The 21403-nt window shown below is 39.1% G+C and overlaps 1 protein-coding gene across 3 annotated transcripts in view; it reads left to right on the top strand.

Moving 5' to 3' along the window:
- ADTRP (androgen dependent TFPI regulating protein) overlaps positions 1 to 12207 on the top strand; it is a 120022-nt gene extending 107815 nt beyond the window's left edge. For 2 of the 3 annotated variants that reach the window (XM_072603826.1, XM_072603825.1), the window contains exon 6: positions 12090 to 12207. In XM_072603826.1, coding sequence (XP_072459927.1) covers positions 12090 to 12124 — 35 coding nt within the window. In that variant the 3' untranslated portion in view covers positions 12125 to 12207. Of the gene's footprint in view, positions 1 to 10598; positions 10742 to 12089 lie in introns of all 3 variants that reach the window. The other variant, XR_011965909.1, reaches the window with a different exon arrangement.
- The last annotated feature ends 9196 nt before the right edge of the window (positions 12208 to 21403 follow it).

Raw genomic sequence — 21403 nt, 5'->3', positions numbered from 1 at the left:
GTGATAGTTGAGACCATTCAAAGAAATCCATTCCAATTAATGGGATTCATTGCTACTTCCAATCAAAGGAAAACTAATAGTAATTCTCCTTTCCTTTTCTGAGGAATTGCAGTTAAATATCATGGGTAATTTTTATAGTATAAAAAAAAATCGTGGAAAGGTTAGAACTGAGTGCACATCTCTTGGGGCTTCAACATGGTCATTTTTTCCCCACACTAGGGAAAGTATAAGAACTTTAGGCTCATTTTGAATATAATGGAGAAATTCATCTAACCATTGTACCCCACATCACACCCACATACCTTCTTGTTCTATAGAAACAGAAATACAAAAATGACATCTTCCACCAAATCCACAAAAACGTATGAAAATGTCAGGTGTCTCATATTAAAATGAGAGTGTAGGAAGGTTCAGGGTAGAAAATGTATTTTCAAGGAGAGGACACGGACTTCCTAAAAAAATGCATATGAAATTAAATTGTATTTCCAAGTTGTTTCTTGTAAAATGTAACTGGAAGACACCAGAGTGTAAGGCAGTGTCATAACTTAATTACCATTCTATCAAATTATTTGAGTCAAAGAATTTCTGAGTTTGAAGGGGTCGTATATGCCCAATCAGAGCTGAAATTTCTACATATTTCTGATAGCTTTTCTAAGGACCTCCAATTCATTCATTACCTCTGGTGATATCCCATTCAATGTTGGCACAGTTAATTTACTTTTTTTTTTAACTTCTTATATGAACTAAATATTCTTCTTTGTAGTTTCCAAATATTGTTGCTGGTTTGACTTCTTGGGCCAAATAGAATAAATACAATCCCTTTTCTGTCAACTATTTTTAAATTTTTGAAGGTAGCTTTCATTCCTTTCCTAAATCTTTATTCTAGTCTAAATTCCCTTTTCGTTTCACTCTTCCTCATAAGGCAGTGCCATATGAGAACAGTTCTTTCCAAATTGAGAATTTGAGAATGAAAATTACTCCTAGAATCAACATTCCAAATAACAGCAAATTAAAAGGAAAACTAAAAGAAAAAAACCAGCTTTATATCGAGACCCTAACCCTAACTGTGTTTTCTCAGTGGTAGATTATAGGCTTTCAGGCTACTGGTCAAGATTCCTAGTGGCCTTTGCTATACCTAGATGTTAAAGCACATAATGGGTCATTTGAAAATTGGCGTATGAAAAAGTATAGAGAAATCGAATATTTTTAAAATGACTAAAATTTTTTATAATCTTTTCTCATCAACTTAATAATTGCTGATATTAATACAACATTTTAAGATTTTTCAAAACCATATATATATAATTTGATCTTCCCATCAACTCTGTAAAGTAAATACCATAAGTATCAATACCTCCATTTTATAGATGAGGAGCCATAATCTGAGAGAGCAAGTAGATTGCTCAGGATCAGACAACTAATAAGTCTCTGAGGCAGGATTTGAACCCATGTCCTCTTTACTTTAAACCCAGTACTCTAACCACCACATCAGGTTGAGTTTAACGTAATTATTTTAAAAACTAACATATTGTTCTCCTATACAACGAACTTAAATTTTTCACTCAGTAAAAAAAAAATTTAGTTTAGTTGTTATTATTTTGAAACTGAAAATATTTAAATTAATTTAATAATTTAAAGTCCTGCATCAAGACGTATCCTATATGTCAATTTTAAGATGGACTCAAGCATGTTCTATAAATGTTTATGTGTGTCTATGAATATATATTTGTCTCTTGTTTCTTAGCTTGTTTTGTAAGCTCCCTGAGAGCACAGGCCTTATATCCTCCATACTTACAGGTCTTCTCTAGCAACTAGAACAATTTCATGCATACAGCAAGCAGTGGTATATATTTAATGATCACAGCACAGCAAAATGTTGAAATATATAACTGATAACATCAAGAAAAGAAAACAAAAATTAATTTTTTAAAAGTTGCAATAACAGTTTTAGCTTGAAAATTGTACTGGTTGGTACCAGTACAGTCCAAGAGAGCATTTATGAAATAAATGCTCATCAAACATAGATTCTGTGAAATCACACAGAGGTTTTTAAGTATTCTGAATACATTCATTCTTGTGAGACTGACACAGTTAAGCCTACCCTAAGAGGGTGCAAAGGGTGGGAGCCTGACCATGGTCCTTTAGGTGCTAGCTCTAATTGGGGCACAATCTCAGTTTCAATGGGGGAACAGGTGCTGTTACCTAGAAAATCTGATTTAGGTTTTATGAATTCTTGTTGCATATGGGGGGAGAGAGAGGGAGAGAGAGAGAGAGAGAGAGAGAGAGAGAGAGAGAGAGAGAGAGAGAGAGAGAATTTATTCATTTTACTAATTTATTTAATTATTAATTTATTATTTATTCTGTGCCAAGAACCATACTAATCTCTGGGATTACTAAAACCAGAAAACAAGGCAGTCTCTGCTCCCAAGGAGTTTACATTCTAATAGGGGAAGACAACAATATTTCTATTAAATTTTCATTGAATTAAACTCAGCTCAACCTTTTAGACTCTCAAAATGTTGTTGGATCCTGGCTGTGTCATCCAATATATTATCTATCCCTTTAAGTTTTGTGTCATCTTTAAATTTGATAATCATGACATTTATGCTTTATCCAAATCATTGATTAAAATGTTATAACAGAAGGCCAAATATAGATCACTGGGATGGGTCCGCTAGAGACTTTCTGAGTTAATATTAAACTATTAATGACAAAGCATTGGGGCATTCAGTCTGTTGTCTAGCCATTATCTCTCCATCTTGTCCACAACAGTTGCATGAGAAACTTAGTCGAATGCTTCACTAACTTCTCAGTAGACGATAATAGCTACAGCGTTCCCTTGATCTACCAGTCTTGTCACCCTTGCCAGAAAAAAAATGGGGAAATGAGATTAGTCTGGAATGATGTATTCTTGATGAAACCATCCTGGTTGTTGGTAATCACCACTTCCTTTCCTAAATGTTCACTAATATCCCTTTAATGATATGTTTCATTACTTTACCAGGAATCAAAGTCAAGCTCATTGGCCATCATTACAAAAACTGCACCTCCCTTTTTGAAAAAAAAAAAAAAGTTTCAGTTATCTAAAAGCTTCCTAATAAAGTTTCTGTTGAAAAAAATGCACTGCCATGAGAAGTAATAGGTTCCCCCTTCCCTGAGGCCTTTAAAAACAGGTAGAGGATAATTTGTCAGCTATGTTGTACAAAAGAGGTTATATTTTTTTCATATGGATTAGATAAGGTGACCTCTGAGACTCCTTCCAATTCTGAAATTCAGCAATTCCATGATTTGTGATTACATGATTATTTTTTTAAAAATGTAAGTTGAGTTCTCTATGTGTCCATATTGTTTTTTTAATACAATGTCCACCTTTTCTTCCCATCAGAACTGTTTCTCTTTTTGTCTTCAGAATCTCATTCTTGAGTGCTTTATTTTTCTCCTGTACTGACCTCCCTGTGTTGGACTTTAGGCCATAGGATACTACTAATGTTCCTTCTGAATTATTTGAAATCTGTTCTCCCAATTTCGAAACTACATTTTAGACTAGACCTGACTTTCTATGCCTTCACCATCAGAAATTCCTGGATAAAGTAATCATTTGGTATGAAGATCCCATCCTTTGTACTTCAGTAACGAATTCTTCTTTAATGTTTTGGGAGAGGTGGGACCTTGTAATAGCCATGAAATCACATTACTGAGTCATTTACTCATTCCATCCAGTCTTATCTTTTTTTCACTTTCACAGAAGTAAAGTCCTATTTCTTTCCTCTTGCACTGGAGCCAGAGGACCTGGCTCCATTTCTGGTGCTTCCTATCTCTGTGACCTTGGAAAAATCACTTTAACATCTTTGACTTTTGGTTTCCTCATCTGTATAACAAAGAGCTTGGACCAAATGCCACCAAGGTACCTTCCACATCTGAATCTATGCTACTCTGGACCAGGGTTGGGGAACCTGTAGCCTCAAGGCTACATGTGGCCCTCCAGGTCCTCAAGTACAGCCCTTTGACTGAATCGTCATATTTCCATCAAAGGGCCACACTTGAGGACCTACAGGGCTACATGTGGCCTTGAGGCCACAGGTTCCCCACCCCTGCTCTAGACCAAACAGGCAAGATGTGAATCTCCGCCTCACATGTCTTTTATATGTATATTCTTCCCTCAGTCCTTAGACAACTGATCAGTTTTCGTAGTGGAATGTGATCAAATGCTGCAACTCCCAAACTGAATGCAAACTGACAGATATGATTTAGCTTCTTAAAGAGCTGACAGAATGAAATGGAAGATCATGTGAATCAGAGTCTGAAACAAATAGAAATCATGCATTTTAATTTTCTAGCAGAGTTTCCTGAGAGAACAAGGGGAGGGGCATCAGTAGAACTGTGATCGATTGAGAATGTCAGATATACATTCAATGAATGTTTGTGAAGGACCTCAAATTTCTTAGCACTCATATTTCCTATCCAAGTTACATCTTAATTTGGAAGATTATTTTTCCATGCATTCTAACAAAAAGCAGTATAATGCAGAGTAGCTTCCTGGACCTCTAGGGGTCTGAAGAAAGTTTTTGGTTTACCTGTCCCAATTCTGTTTGTTTAACCAAGGGGTGGAGACCCTATGGCCTTGAGGCCACATGTGACACTCTAGGTCCTCCAGTGCAGCCCTTTGATCGAATCCAAACTTCCCCTTAATGAAAGGATTTGTTCTTTAAAACTTGGACTAAGACAAAAAACCATACCCAAAGACGTAGAAGGCCATTTTTGGCTTCGAGGCCATAGGCTCCTCACCTCTGAGACTCTAACCACTGGCTGTATTCCCCTATTATAGTGAATCAGTAATAGTGGGTGGATGAAAAGGAAGAATTGGACTACATGAAAATAACAAGAAGAGATAGAGAGGGACAAAAGTAGGGAGGGGTGGATGGATAGATAGATAGATAGATAGATAGATAGATAGATAGATAGATAGATAGATTGATAAAATAGAAAAAAATAAATAGAATGAAGATAAAATAGAGACATAATAGAGATAAAATATAGATATACAGACAGACAGACAGATAGATATATTTTATTAAGTGCTTTTTATGTACTGAGCACAGTACTAACTGATAGGTATACAAATACAATTTTAAAAAGACAATCCCTGTCCTTGAGGACCTTAAATTCTAATGGAAGGTAATGCATAAATGAGGAGAGGGAAAGAAGGCAAGATATGTGTATGTTGAGGAGATTATCAATAATCAAATTATCAATGATCAAAACTGAAAACTTCATGAGAATCTATACAAATAAGCATAGTCTTATAGATACAAAGAATAGGTACATGAAAGTCAGGCAAGAGTAGGGTTGTTGTGGGAAACGCTACCACACTCTAGGTTACTGTAGATGCCAAAGGGTCTCCATTTCTCTTCCATTTCTTCTTCTGTGCTATGTGTTAAACAGAGAGTCAATGAAAGACAAGCAAAGTCTTGTACATAGTAGGTACTTGTGTTCATCCTTCTTTGCTGAAGAAGACCATGCCATCAGAGAAGTGATGACATGACTTGCACTTGACTTTGTTTTGAGTGAGGGAGGGCTGTGCAGGTCACCAGCCTCACTTCTCCTCCAGAGCCATCTGAATCCAGTGACCAGATATTCATCAGGATGACTGGAGATGACCCAGGTTGTACTGGGAGACCTTGGGCACTTTAGGCCAAGGTCTTTGCAGGAACTCACTTAGGGTGAGGCAACACCAAATGCATGTTAAAATGAGTAAGTTTCAACTGACTTGTAGCCACTGGCAAATTACTACCCTACTACTTTTGGAAGTATGTGTGTGGATGGATGATGCCACGCAAAAGTAGAGAATAAGATATGGCCACTGTCACACAGTAACAAATTAGTTAGAGTTCATTTGATTAGTCAGAGCCCTGAGGAATGTTCCAGGTTTGTAGTGCCTTAAGTTATAATTTCAGAGAAAAAGTTGAGAAGCAATCCTGAACTGGTGTCCCAATCAAGAGGGAAGTTGTTGTTGTTGTTGTTATAAATGGCTAACATTTATATAGTTCTTAATGGTTTTAAAGCACTTTACATATTATTTCATTTGATCCTTAGAACCCTATGAAATAGGAGCTATTATTATCCCCATTTTACAGATTGAGAACCTGAGGTTAGAAGAGGTTAAGTGACTTGCCTACAACTAGTATCTGAATCACCATTTGAACTCATTTTTTCCTAATTGCAGTTTTAACATTCTGTCTACTATAGCATTTTCTTCCAGTTCCACACCACCTCTCCTTTCCCTGACACTGCCAGCTGCAAGAGTTCAAGGACTTTTCTGTTTTTATTTTTTATTTTTGGTAATAAGAAGCAAGGATAGTGATACCAGGGCACAAACCATTCAGGAGAAAAAACTCATCTCATCCCTTGAGAGAAAGTGTATGGACATAGAAAAAAGGCTTTAAGTGACTCCAAGGCTAAAATATGGGGACCTGTTGCACCATATCCAATGGAGAGGTCATATGAGACATATAGCCTTGTGCTGAGGGCTTTAGCTTATGGATTAATATCCATATGAAGTCTAGGTAGGATCATAGTCATAATTTCTTAAAGTCCAGTCTTTAGAATGATATTTTCAGTCAAAAATCTCCCAAGCAACCTTTTTACAGCCAGGACAACAGGAAAAGATATAACATTGTGCACGTGGGGCAGAGGAGAAAAGAAAGAAAGAAAGAAAGAAAGAAAGAAAGAAAGAAAGAAAGAAAGAAAGAAAGAAAGAAAGAAAGAAAGAAAGAAAGAAAGAAAGAAAGAAAGAAAGAAAGAAAGGAAGGAAGGAAGGAAGGAAGAAAGGAAGAAAGAAAAGAAGAAAGGAAGAAAGAAAGAAAGAGAAAGAAGGAAAGAGAGAAAAAGAAAGAAGGAAAGAGAGAAAGAAGGAAAGAAAAAAGAAGGAAAGAAAGAAAGAGAGAAAGAAGGAAGGAAAGGAAAGAAAGAAGGAAAGAGAAGGAAAGAAAGAAGGAAAGAGAAGGAAAGAAAGAAGGAAAGAGAAGGAAAGAAAGAAGGAAAGGAAAGAAAGAAGGAAAGGAAAGAAAGAAGGAAAGGAAAGAAAGAAGGAAAGAGAAGGAAAAAAGAAGGAAAGAGAAAGAAAGAAAAAGTAAGAAAGAAAGAAAGAAAAAGAAAAAAAGAAAAAGAAAGAAAAAGAAAGGAAAGAAAGAGGAAGGAAGGAAGGAGGGAGGGAAAGAAGGAAGGAAAAACTTTAGAGATTGAAGGGACTTCATGGATCATCTAGCCAAAGAGTTCTGAATATGGGGTCTGTTATTTAATACACCGATAATTGTATTATAATACATATCGTTGGTTTCCTTTGCAATCATATATATTTACTGTAGACATTTAAAAACATGACTCTAAGAAGGACTACAAAGTTTTCGCTAGACTGCGAAAGGGTCTAGGACACACACATACAAAAGACACAAGACTCCTGATCCAGCCTTACTTGCTTATTTTATAGATAAGGACTTTTGCTTTCACATGAGTAATCCAATACAAGCCCAGTTACCAAGGTACCAAATGGAACTCAACAGCAGCCTTATATGGTAGTCTGAGGATGGTGTTAGGGTGAAACTCCAATGTGACTTCTCTCCCATTTCCCTACTCTATCTTTGGTTCACTTGTCATTTATACGGGATCTGCCACAGACTTGCTACTCCTCTGCCACTTTATTTAGTCACTGCCCTTGAAGGTTTTGTCAAACCAGCCCATGATTGACCTCAACATCTTGTTAACTAGACTAACCAGCTCATATGGATTCATGCCCCAAGCACTGGCTCTACCCCTCATCAACCATTTTCTGTCGTCTTTGTTCCCAGCCAATCCACCCAAATTTAACAACTTCTTTATCCAATTTTCTATTTAAGCTGTGGCCTTTGGATGTTTTAAAAAATGACCTTCCTATTTTAAAAGTGATAGAATTTTCTCCCCGTGCTGTCTTCTGGCCACTGGAACTTGATAAAAATAAAATGGTAAAGTGTATAATTACATGCCGTATTGGTAGTTACGTTGATTAAAAGAATGGCTGGATTATATTTATTACTTAGTCATCTGAGCAGACAAAGCCTTGTTCCACCTAAGGCAAGCCCTTTCCAATGTTCAACATGAAACATTTCTTGTCCCCCTATGTTCTATCTGCATAAACACATTGGTGATGAAAACGTTAAAAAAAGAATTGAAATGTAAATATGATTCAGCTAATCAAGAGGAAATGAAGTCCCTTTAAGAATTTTTAATGTTGTTTCCAACCAAACATGGAATCCCAGTGATGAGTCTGGTCTGGGCACTAAGATACTCAATACCCCAACGAAACACCCCTCTTTCTATCTCTAAATATTCAGTTCATGAATGCTGCCATGATCAGGGACAAAGTTCTTAGGAAACCAAGAAATGTTTGTTTTACTCAGGCAGACAAAGACATTTCTTTGGCAAAGCGGATTGTGGGACAGAAATTCCCCCAGAAAATAGTTCAAACTAAGTTCAAACCCAAAGGGCCCTCATTCCCCATCACAAGCAATAAAGGGCAGTTGGTCAATTAGTCAATAAGACAAGTGGTTTCAAAAGGAAGTTAAACTAGGTGCAGGTTGTACATATAAAAAATTCAGTCTAATCCAGGACAGTTCTGGCCATTTCATCCTCCCATTCAATAATTTCCAGTAATTCCCTATTGCCTGAGGAATCACCTGTGATATCTTCTGTTTCCTATTTAAAGATCTTTACAAATTGGCCCCTTCCTAACTTCCCGATTTGCTTATATTATTTCACTCCATCCATGCCTTTGCTCTAACTGCAACTTTCTTTGTTCATGGAGCAATATTCTTTGCCATGAGCAATGGATCAATTAAAAATCTAATAAACATTTATAAAGCACCTACTATAGGCCAAGTACAAGGCAGCTACGTAGCAGGAAAACCTAAGTTCAAATTCAGCCTTAGACTCTTACTAGCTATGTGACCCTAGGCAAGTCACTTAACCCTGTTTGACTCAGTTTCCTTATCTGTAAAATGAGCTGGAGAAGGAAATGGCAAATCATTCACAAAATCTTTGTCCAGAAAAATCAAAATGGGGTCACAAATAATTGGAAATGACTGAAAAACGACTGAATATACGCCAGGCAAAGTGCCAAGTGCTAGGGATACGTAAGAAAAAGAAAAAGAGACCTTGTCCTTGAGGAACTTAGAGTTGTATAATCATGGCATATTGAGTATTTAAATAGTCAATGTTATGAAAGAATCAGTAGACTTACACATGTTCAGTTTTTCTTTAATAAAAGCAGCTATTTGTGTTGAGTTCAGAGTCAGTTGAGGTTAATGCATATATGAAACAGACAAATGTTGTATATTTTCTGAATTTGACACTCACCATGCTGTAGTAACATACCATCCCAAATTTCATGGCATGTCTGACTAACCTGTTATCCCATGGCACAGTAATTGAGAACCTCTCATAAATTCTACTCTTTTTTTTGCCATTGACTTTTCTTTTTTCAAATTATTTTTTTTATTTTTCTCCAGTTACATGTAAAAATAATTTTTGATATTCATTTTTAAAACTTTGAGTTCCAAATTCTCTCCCTTCCTCCCTTCCTCCACCCCCATTGAGAAGGCAAATAATTCAATATGTTATATATGTGTAATCAAGCAAAACATATCCATAATAACCATGTTGTTGAAGAAAACATAGACAAAAAAAAAAACTCAAGAAAAATAAAGAAGGTAAAAAAAGTATGCTTCAATCTGTATTTCAAAAGCTATCAGTTTGTTTTCTGGGGATGGATAGCATTTTTCATCATAAGTCCTTCAGAGCTGTCTTGGATTGCTGTATTACTAAGAGTAGCTAAGTCATTCACAGCAGATCATCCTACAATAGTGCTATTACTTTGTACACAGTACATTTCACTTTGCGTCAGCCCATGCAAGCCTTTCCAGGTTTTTCTGAGAGCATCCTGTTCATCATTTCTTACAGTACAATAGTATTCCATCATAATCACATGCCACAACTTGTTCAGTCATTTCCCAATTAATGGAGATTCCCTTAATTTCCAATTTTTGCCCGCCCCCCCACAAATGAGCTGCTATAAATATTCTTGTGCATATGGGTCTTTTCTCTTTTTTAAAATCTTTTTTGGGATACAGACCTAACAACTAGTCAATTCTAAGGAGCCCAGCGGGACTGTTTGGTGGAGGCTGAGGCAAACTCTGATCCACCTGAAATGCCCATCTATTCCCTGCTAACTGAACCCTCCTGGCCTCCCTGTGGGCTCTTCTAGGAATGTTTAAGATTCCTCACACTCCTCAAAAAGTGATCTTTCTTTGTAGGTATGCTAACACCTGAGGTTGGCTTGAGGAGTTAGAAAACAGTTTGGAAGGAGAAGTGATAGCAAGCTATAGGAAGTTGTGGGAACCCTCAGAGAGACTGCAGAATTCAAAAAGTTTTGAACAATTGGATTATACCAAGGAGGTCCTTGACAAGAATTAGCCATTTGTTCAAATGACCTTATGATTTATGCAGGTCATTCTAAATAACACTGTGATCATTGACAAAGAACATAGGAAGAATTATTTTTGTTACAGGACACTGTTCACCCAAATGAGAGAATGAAAAACACCTCACTCCAGATGTAATAGGCTGAAGCACAAAAGTTATCCATAGGCTACAGCTGCAGAAATTGGGGACTTTGATGATGATGATGATGATGATAGCTGAACACTTTCAGGTATGCAAAGGACTACATACATGTTAGCTCATCTGATCCTGAAAACTGTCAATCAATAAACCTTTGTTGCATGCCTACTATGTGCTAATCACAGTAGTGAGAGCTGGCGATACAAAGAAAGACATGAATTGGGTGTCCTCAAGCTAATGAGCAAGGCTAGGTAAAGAGACAAGACAGCATAGGCAATCCTAAAAGAAAACCCATTAACAAAACTAGGAGAGAAAGAAAAAAATATTGACAAAGGCTACTACTACAAGGCCAACTGTTATCCCGATTTCACAGATGAGGAATCTACGGTCACACAGGTGGTAAGTATCTGAGTCAGCATTTGAACTCAGGTCTTCCTGTATGTATGTCCAATACCCTATCCACTCTGCCACCTAATGGCCTCAAGAAAGAAAATGGTAGTTATGGTTTGACTCTGTGACCCCATTTAGGATTTTCTTGGCAAAGATACTGGAGCTTGCCATTTCCTTCTCCAGCTTATTTTATAGATGAGGAAACTGAGTCAAACAGGGTTAAGTGACTTGCCCAGAGTCACACAGCTAGTAAGTGTCTGAGGCCAGACTTGAACTCATCCTGATTTCAGGCCTAGTGCCTTTTGCTAGTCTGCCAGAGGACAAAATTAACTCATTTACTGAAAAAGCATGGTAAGAAAAGAAGATACACACTGGAAAGACAATGTTGGTCCAAAGAGGAACCCAAGGTTAGGATTTTAAAGCTGTGAATATTCATGGCTCTCCACTGTGGGTTTGCAAACCTAATGCCTGGATAAATGGCTTTTCTAAAAGTGCAATTCCCTAGTTTTATTATAAGAAGTAGATTCCCCTGTGGTAATCCTATTTGAAAACAATAAATAAATCTGCCAGAACACTCCTCCTAGGCAGGCAAATTGATTTGGTGAGAGGTCAAGGGAATGGCCTATAATGAGATCAGTCCATGTTCTTCCCTTTCTCCTTTGTGATATTTTCCTTCCCTCAGTAGTTTCAGTGCCTGTTAGCATGCTGTGTGCAAACATCTGCCAAAGACATCACCTGTCCCATTTTATATGTACAGTGCCTATAGGAGGCAAATATCAGAATTTGTTAACTAGTTAAGAGCAAGTGTCAGGTATCAGACTAGAGAGAGAAACATTTGATATTGTTAATGCAGAGGTACTGTCCAAAGGTACCTATGTGTTTCAAGTCTTGTAAGTTTGATTTTTAAAGTCATTTTAATGATCTTTTCCATAGGCCTTGGGAAAGAATCTTTCCTGTTTGCACCCAAGGTCGTAATGGTTCTTCATTTCTTCCAGAAAATTCAGCAGACAAACCCTGATAGCTCCTCTCTCCTCTCTCTTTCTATGCAGGTGATCGAGTACAAAAGCCCATGAAAAGGAAATGATTCTGGCTCTTTCCAATACCCTGAAATGGAAGAAAGCTAAAAAAAAAACCAGCAGAGAATTAAATCCTTTGTTCTGGAGGCAATTCTTTTTGTTTATCTGTTTCTGTGAGCAAAGTCAGTGTGTCTCTTAAACCTGCAAGGGAAAGTTGGGGGTGGGGATGGGGGCTTCTATGGGATAAGGTGAATAGACCTTAATTAGGGGAAAGGACCAGAAGGTGGTGATTTGATGGATTCTTATGGTTTATAGGACAAACCAAAAACATACCTCTGATCTACTCAGAGTTTGTATTCCCTCTGCTTGATCTCCAAAGAGAGCATGGGCTTTGGTTAAAACCTGTTCTCCGACCCAGAGTATAAAGAAACTCATTTATCAGGGAATAGTCTGCCATTCCTCCAAGAGCTTCTGTGAATTGATTAAATTTAGGGATTGCTTCTCCCTTTTCCTCCGAGTCTGGAAGGAAGATGGGCAGAAGGGGCTTGGTGCGGCAGTTTTCTCCTCCCAGAATGACAATGATTTGGTGAGGGGGCAGTGCAATGGCAAGGGATGCCAACATGGGAAAAATCAGTGAGCCAACACCTGGGAGAGCAAACCTCAAAGTCTCCAGTGATGTTGATGATAATGGAAATCTCCACTTTGGGCAGGATCAATTAAGGAAATAAATGCTAGACATTATCTTTGGGAAGGTAATCTGGGCAGAAAGGTAATCTGATTATAATGATGACCAAAATTGCCTTGATATGAAACATTAGGCTCATGGCTTAAGGAAATGGTGATGTGATTAGCAAATATATTCACAGAATCTGTTTTGAGGTTCCTAATGTCTTTTTGAGTATTCATTGACAGCAATGTCTTGTTGGTTAGCACACAGATTAAATATACCATCATGGCAAAATAGAACTGAAACAGATGTCCTGTCATTAGGACCATCCCTGCTGGGTGCTGGGAATAGGGGAAATACTGAGGGCCTTGAGATCTCTCGTTTTTATTCAAGTGACAGTTGATTAGGCAAGCTCGAAGGAGAAAAGAAGGCAAGGCCAGAAGCATATGAAACACTTACTATGTGCCAGGGTTAAACAGGAGACAAATACAAATGAAAAGAAAAATGGGTCCTACCCTCAAGGAGCTTGAATTCTAATTGGGCAAGACAACATAAAAAGAGGACAAAAACTGAGGTGGGCAGTATCTATATGGCAAGAATGGGGAGGGGAGAGGGAGGGGTGTGAGAGGAGCATGGTGGCCAAGGCCAGAGAGTCAGATGCACTCCCTGAGAGAAATAAAGCATGTCTGGTCTGGGTCCATCCATAAAAGAGACCCTGGAAGGAACTTGTCAGCAGGAGGAGGCAAGTATGGCAAAAAGGATGCTCCAGTGTGAGCTGTAACATATAGCCAAAAGATTGTGGCTGGGGGTGGGGGGTGGGAATGAATAATGATTCTTTCCAGCCAGCCAGAATCAGTCCCTTCGTTATCCCTTTCCACCTGTTTATATGACAAGAAATCCAAAAGTATCTGAAAAAAAAATAATTCCATGGTGGCTTTCCATAAACACTGCATTTGATATCAGGTCACTTGGCTTTGAATCTTGGCCAAAACTGAAGTGTGACCTTGAACATATCACTTATCCTCTCTCTGGACCTAGAATTCTTCACCTGAATACCACTGTCTGTGCGTGTGCACACATACATATATGTGCACAACATATATCACATCCATGTGTATATATATATATCATGTGTGCACACAGGTACATGTATGTGTGTGCATGTGTACGTGTGTTTACATGTGTGTTTACATACATGCATACATGCATGCACATATATCTCTTATCTATATGTGTATATGTTGTATGTGTGCATGGGCACACATTATATGTATATACATGCACGTGTATGTGTACCTACATATGTATATTCAATATATACATGCATTTATACATATAGATGGAAAGAAATCTGTATTTAAATATAGGTGGGGGGGGTTGCAATCCTATATTTTATTTTATGCATTAAAAACTTAATTTTGAGAAGGGATCCGTAGACTTCTTCAGGCTGCTCAGGGGTTCCAGGACACAAAAGAGGTTACAAACCCCTCTCTGACTTTTGGGATCAGTTTCCTTCCTCAACTTCAAATGATCTCCGAATGCTCTTCCAGCTGCCCATGTTCCTGTGGCCCTGAACATCATCATTGCTGGGATGACGCTAAAACTTTTAATCACATCTCCATTGTCTTGGGAATTTAGTCCAACCTGAGGACTGCAGGACTAGACAGGAATTCTGTCTATTGTGAGACCAGAAAGGACTGTCGTCTCACAGAGGTTCAGCATATCAGAGCATTCCTGACTCCAGGAGAGGGACCCAGTTTAAATCTTCAATAACGGATATTGTGGAGGATGGGCTGGCTTTTATTTGAGTGAATGTACATACTTGGTATTAAAACAGACCACAGGTGACTCACTTATATTAAATGTCCAGGGCCAGGATTCAAACTCGGGCCTTCAAATGTTAAAGCCAATTCACTTTCCATGACATCGTCAAGTCTCCCTCACATGAAACCAATTTCGAGTCTGGGTCTAGGCCTGGCTGTGTTCCCTTGAACCGTGAGTATATTAACCCCGTTTCCCCCTCCACCCACCCCCAAAGGCCATCTTTTCATGCTATTTTCAGCTCATCTGTACCTACTCGTTGGCAACACTTGTCATAACAGGAAGCCGGTTTCACATACTGTAATCCCCCAAACACGTTTCAGCTGCACGTGGAAAGCCAGGGTGGGCTGAGGGAAGAGCAGGGAGATTAAGCCCTGGGAGAAGGCAGCCAGCAGCTTCTGCTAGGCTCAGCACAGCTCCCAGGACCAGCCTGCCTAGGTCCAAAGCCTCCAGCACCACCATCCAGACAATCTTGTTTTTCTTCCAAATGGAGCTGGTGCTTTTTTTTAATAAAGCATTTGAGTAGGCAGCAGAGCCAGTCAGAATTGTTTATTTATAGCTGTGAATTTTCGGTGCTGTATAAATTAGAAATCATTGCTGAATGAGGTCCGCGCCCACTCACACACGCAGGGCTGCTATCTGTGAGTCCTTTCACACAGTTTGACTGTACACAGTCTAAAATGGGAGAAAATGACATGCTCTGAGTCAAATGACAGTCACAGCTAAACTGCGAGGCAGAAAACCAGCAATTATTTTTCCTCGGCACAATATGGGGAGTACGACAGGTACAATTAGCCAATATTATTTAACAGTGGCAGTTTGTGGTATAGGGAGAAAATAAAGGTTTCCGTGTCTTGAGAGGGGGAGGGGGGGAGAAAGAAAGAAAGCCTGCCTCACAGTTCCTATTTGCTAGGATTAAGCACTGTTTTGTAAAGTGAAACTGGCTATTATCTTGAAAAGGGAGGGAGGCCAGAATCACCTGGATCTCCCATCCCCTAACCCTCATCCTCCAAACTGGCTTCTGGATAGCCCCAAGGCTGACCAGGAATAAATCATAATTTTAAGGACTCTAGCCTCCACTATTTGTGGAGCAAGTCAGAAACAAGCCCCATGAGTTTGTCTCTAGGGCATTTCTTCCTTTCCTTTTCAGATTCTCCATCTCTTTTTTTGGAAACTCCACTGCCACCCCTGTAATGACCTGAACTGAGAAGCAGTTGCTATTCCATTCATATCTTGAAAGGCAACCCGGGATTGTGGGGAAAACACTGGATTCAGAATCAGAGGACATGAGTCTGAATCTTGGTTCTGCTACTTAGCATTAGTGTGGCATTGGGCAAGTCACTTCTCTGGGCCTCAGTTTCCTTATTTGTAGAATGAGGCAGTTGAACTAGGTGATCTCCCAATTTTAGATTTTCTGATCTAGTAAGATGTATGCTCCTCAAGGATAAGGGCTGTCTTCCTTCTGTATTTATCTGCCCAGAGCCCTTGGCAGTCTGCTGACTTGTTAATAAGTATTAACAAATGCTTATTGTGTGGTTCAACCTAGCTGGCTCTTCAAATCTCCGTGCTCCTTCTTAATTCCTATCTCACCTCACAACTGTTTGTCTTACCAGGAATATCTTCTCTCTTCCATTTACCTTAACCTAACTCTACAACCCATTCTTGATTTCCTACTTCCTCCAAGAAGTCTTTCCTCATTGCACCTTTCCACGTTGGATTTCTTTCTCTTCTGAGCTCTGATTATGCTACAGATTAGTGATCAATCAGGTTAGCACAGAATAGATCCCCTGCTATACAAATAGAGATATAATTTTGATAACAGCTAATATGTGCTTGGGGTCAAACATTTTAGCCAGCGTTTTTACATCTCTTTAAAGTTGGAGAAACACTTTACAAATACTATTCTCTTTTTATTCTCAAAACATCCCTGAGAAGTGCTGTTATTATCCCCATTTTACAGATGATGAAACTGAGGCTGATAGTTTGAGTGACTTGCCTGGGGTCACACAGCTAAGTGTCTGAGGCAGGATGTGAACTCAGGTCTTCCTAACTCTAAATTCAGCACCCCATCCACTGCACTCCTAGGTGCCTCTGATTTTTCTGGATGTATTTTTTTCCTCTACAACCATGCCTCACAGAAAAGCAGCTATCTAAAGCTTAAAGGAGAAAAAAGCACCAACTTGGCTTCATTGTGTAAGCTGTTGTCAGCCACCATAAGAAATCTCTTTGTGAAAAAACATTCCAAATTCCAGCATTTAAAGGTGACAGACATTCATTTGGAAGACCAATAGAATCTGAAGAAAACCTTTCTGGAACAATCAGCAACTCAGCACCCCCTCCTCCCCCAAAAAGCCATCAAATTGTGGTTGCTTTGCAATATATTTTTCTTTACAATTTTTGCAAAAATAAAAGAATATTTTTTACTCCATTGTTGCTTGCTCCTGTAACTGCGCATTGTGAGGAAAACACAATATCCTTGTATCACTGGGAAGACAACTTCAGCTATATATGATGGCCTGAGGATTCCTTGGACCAACTTTTTTTCTTCCATTGAAAGAAAGTTTTTTTCAACTTGGTTTAGAAGGTAAGCCTGGTTTTTTTGGAGAGGCTTAGGTTGTGTAATAACTAGAGATGTGAGCTCAAAGCTAGGAAAAAATGTGAGTTCAGTTTTCACTTCTGATACCCAGTGGCTGTCTGATCCTTAATCTTTCAGTGTACTAGGCAACTTTCTAAGACTTTACATGAAAAGAGGGTGCCAAACCACACAGGAGAAATGTATTTCCTCATGTGGAAGTTCTTGATGCCAATGAAAATAAAAGTCCTTATCTCTATGAGTGGAGGAAGTTAGAGGACTCAGTTGATGGAGCGTTGGGCCTGGAGTCAGGAAGACCTGACTTCAAATCCACTCTTGGACACTTACTAGCTGTGTGATCCTAGGCAAGTCACTTAACCTTGTTGGCCTCAGTTTTCTCATGTGTAAAATGAACCAGAAAAGGAAACGACAAATCACTGCAGTATCTTTGCCAAGAAAACTCCAAATGGGTCATGAAGAGTTGGACATGAATGAACAACAACAAGGGCAATAACTTTAGACCAACTTAGAAGAGGGCAGCCTTGTAATAGGCTAGTGGGGGAATATACTTGGGGACAGATGGCCCTTTCCTAGACTCTAAGATGACCTCATGTATAGATCTAGCCTTGGGATAGGACCTGGATTACAGTCTATGAGGGATAATAGAATAAACACTGTCCTTAGAGTCAAACAACCTGGATTCGAAGCCCAGCACTTATTTGTGTGAACTTGACCACATCACTTCATATGTTTCCTAATTCATAAAGCACAGGGTTTGCCTTAAAGGTTTCTGTTGGCACTATGGGCTATGATCACTGCTTTCTGTGCCCCAGATGCATAGAGTGGAGGGAACAGCACGCAATGAGTGGCCCATGAGTCTCCTTTCAAATAGGGATGGAGGAAGAGAAGGGGAAGGGAGTGTTACTCCCCAGGGAATAAGTTGTTATAATAAAATTGGAGTCCCAGTTTGCCCCTATCACCATCATTATTTGACATTATTGCAATACTATGCATAAGTAGATGAAAATGGCATTGAACTATGATGTGCCTTGAAGAGTTGGGAGGGGGTCCCTAAAAACCCAGAAAAATGTGGCTGACATCTGGGGCTCAAAGTCTTTCATTCTACAGGGGAAGGGAGGAAGAGAGAGAAAGGCAGACAGACAAATGGAGACAGAGACAGACAAACAGTGAGAAATATAAAGACAGACTCAAGCAAGCAGGCAGGCAGGCAGATGGAGATACAGATACAGAGCTGAGAAAGAGACAGAGAGGGCATACCCTTTGATCTAGCAATACCACTGCTAGGTCTAGATTCCAAAGATGTTCAAAAAAAGGAAAAGGACTAATTTATAAATATATATATATATACACATATATAGCAGCCTCTTTGTGTGGTGGCTAAGAATTGGACATCAAAAGAATGCCCTTCAATTGGGGAATGGCTAAATAAATTGTGGTATATGATTGTGATGGAATATTATTGTGCCATAAGTAATGACAAGCAGGATGATTTCAGAAAAACCTGGAAAGGCTTCCATGAACTGATGCTGAGTGAAGTGAACAGAACCAGGAGAAAGACTGCACAGTAACAGTAATATTGTATGATAAAGAACTGTGAATTACTTAGCTCTTCTCAGCAATAACAATGATCCAAGACATACCCAAAGGACTAATGAGGAAGCATATTATCCATTTCCAAAGAACTGATGTTGCCCTAACACAGACTGAAGCACGCTATTTTTTACCTTCTTTCACTTTTTTCTTTTATTTGTCTTCTTATACAAAATGATCAATATGGAATTGCACATGTATAACCCATAGCTGATTGCTTGCCATCTTAAGGATGGGGGAGGCGATGGAGGGATAGAATTTGGAACACAAAACTTTAAATAAGAATGCTAATAACATCTTTCAGAGGAGTGGAGGGTGCTGTGTGGTGGTGAATTTGGCCAGGAAGTGTCATAGGGACCTGATTGTAGGCAAGAATAGAAAAAAATTCATAATTTGAACCTTAGTATTTTGGGGACTGAGTTCCTAGTTCTAGTGTTTGTATGTGAGAGGGTATAAAATGGGTGCTAGGGCTAAAGAGGAAGTAGCATAGCATGGTGATGGGCAGTTAATGCCTTCCTTTACTTTTAAAACCACTCATCTATCAAGGGAAGAGAGGAAGGAAAGAAGGATGGAAGGAGAAAGGAAGGAAGGAGGAAAAGTAGAAGAAAAGAAAAGGGAGGGAGGGAAGAAGGAAGAAAAGGTAGGAGAAAAGAAAGAAGGAAAGGGGAGGGAGAAAGGAAGGAAGGGAGGGAGAAAAGAAGAAATGAAGGAGGGAAGGCAAGAAGAAAGGAAGAAAAGAAAGATAAAAGGTCAAATAGAAGAAAAGATTAAATGAGACATGAGGTTACGATCTCAAAGTTTGTAAGCCTATATTTTTAAAAAAGCATCCTTAAATCATCATTACTTGAACTGATATGTCAGTAAAGACTTAACAGAAAAAAGAAACAGAGAGACAGAATGAGAGAGACAGAGACAGACAGACAAATGGAGACAGAGAGAGAGACAGGAAGGCAGTCAGGGACATAAAAACTGAGACACATGCAAAAAGACAGAAAAAAGCAGAGAAAGAGACAGAATGTGAGAAATAAAAGAGAGAAGACACTGAGACAGACAGGCAGACAGAAACAAAGCAGAGAAAGACACAGAGAGAGACAGAATGAGAGACAGAGACAGACAAATGGAGACAGAAAGACAGAAAGGGAGAAAGACAAAGACATAAAAACAGAGAAAGACAAAATATGAGACAGAGGAAGAGATAGGCAAAGAGAAACAGACATGTAGGGCAGAAAAAAGACAGGGACAGAGACACAGAGACAAAACAGAGCATAAGGAGAGACAGAGAGAGAGACACGCAGGCACACAGAAAGACAGAGACAAAGCAAAGAAAGAGATGGAGAGAGAGACAGAGAGAGAGAGAAATTAAAACTGTAAATACTTCCCTCCTCTCCCTTGACTCATTAACTTAAATACATATAAAGGCAAAGTGACTAGCTGGTAATTTTTTTGAAAGCAGACTTTGATCAAAGTAAGCTAACAGGTATTTATTAAGTGCTTACTATATGCTAGGCATTGTGCTAAGGACTGATTGAAGAAAGGGAGGTGAGTGATGAAGGATGTGTATGTATGTTGTCAGTATCCAATGATGCAGGATGCCTGAGGCCAGGAAGTGGGGGGAGGGAGTAGGTACCACAGAATATGAGCAAGGGAAGAATGAAAAGAAATGAAAGATTAGATGCAGGAAAGATCAATTTCACCTACATCACCGCTTTCCTTCCAAATGGGGTCTACTAAGTTACTCTGTGGGCACCTTTACTATCTTTCACCAGACCTCTTTGAGGGTAAACTGCTGAGGTCAGCTGTCAAAGAACTATGCCTCAGTGGAAACTCTCCCTCTGCCCTTAACCAGTCTTCTTATCATGCCCATGAAAAAACCTTTAGGTATAAAAATCTAGGAATGTATTCACTCATTCATATTCAAAGTTTTTATAAGAATCTGTTAGGACAAGAGGCTTTACTATCTACATGACCTCCCTTAGCGTGCATTACTCTGTCCTGTGTTCAAGTTAAGTGTGACTTTTTAGCCTAAATCACACTGTAGCTTGGGGTGGGGGGGAGGGGGAGGACAGGAAGGAGCAGGGGGAGGGCAGCTTTTCTCCATTTGGTAACCGTGGAAAGATCTTAGCTGAAAGTCATATCCTCCCCACTGACTTATATTTTTTCATAGTATAATAGATTTAGAGCTGGGCGGGGCGGGGGGGGGGGGTGTCCTTAGAGGTCGTCTTGTCCAACTCCCTTATTTTACCATTGAGGAAACCAAGACTAAGTGACTTGCCCAAGGTCATACAGCTTCTAAGTGGCATAGCCAAGATTTGAACCCAGATCCTCTAACTCCAAAGCTTGTATACTTTCTACCATATTATGTGACCTGCAAAACTATTCATTACTGTCTTTAAATTCTTTCTGGGGCCTGAACAGTACAAATTTCCTAAATAGGGCTCTGAACTATTTACATACAGTTAGAGATTTGCATGAGAGAAGAGCAAAGATTCCTGCAGAGCAGCTAGGTGGCCTAGTGAATGGAACCCTGGGCCTAAAGTAAGGAAGACCTGAGTTCAATTCCAGCCTTAGACACTTACTGGCCTAGCATTGCCCTGGACAAGGCACATAACCCTGTTTGCCTCAGTTTCCTCATGTGTAAAATGACCGTAGAAAGAAATGGCAAACCATTCCCACATC

Source organism: Notamacropus eugenii, chromosome 4, assembly GCF_028372415.1.
Source record: "Notamacropus eugenii isolate mMacEug1 chromosome 4, mMacEug1.pri_v2, whole genome shotgun sequence".
Lineage (NCBI taxonomy): Eukaryota > Metazoa > Chordata > Mammalia > Diprotodontia > Macropodidae > Notamacropus > Notamacropus eugenii.
Note: the sequence above shows the minus strand (reverse complement) of the source record. Positions and strands in the feature narration are given on the sequence as shown.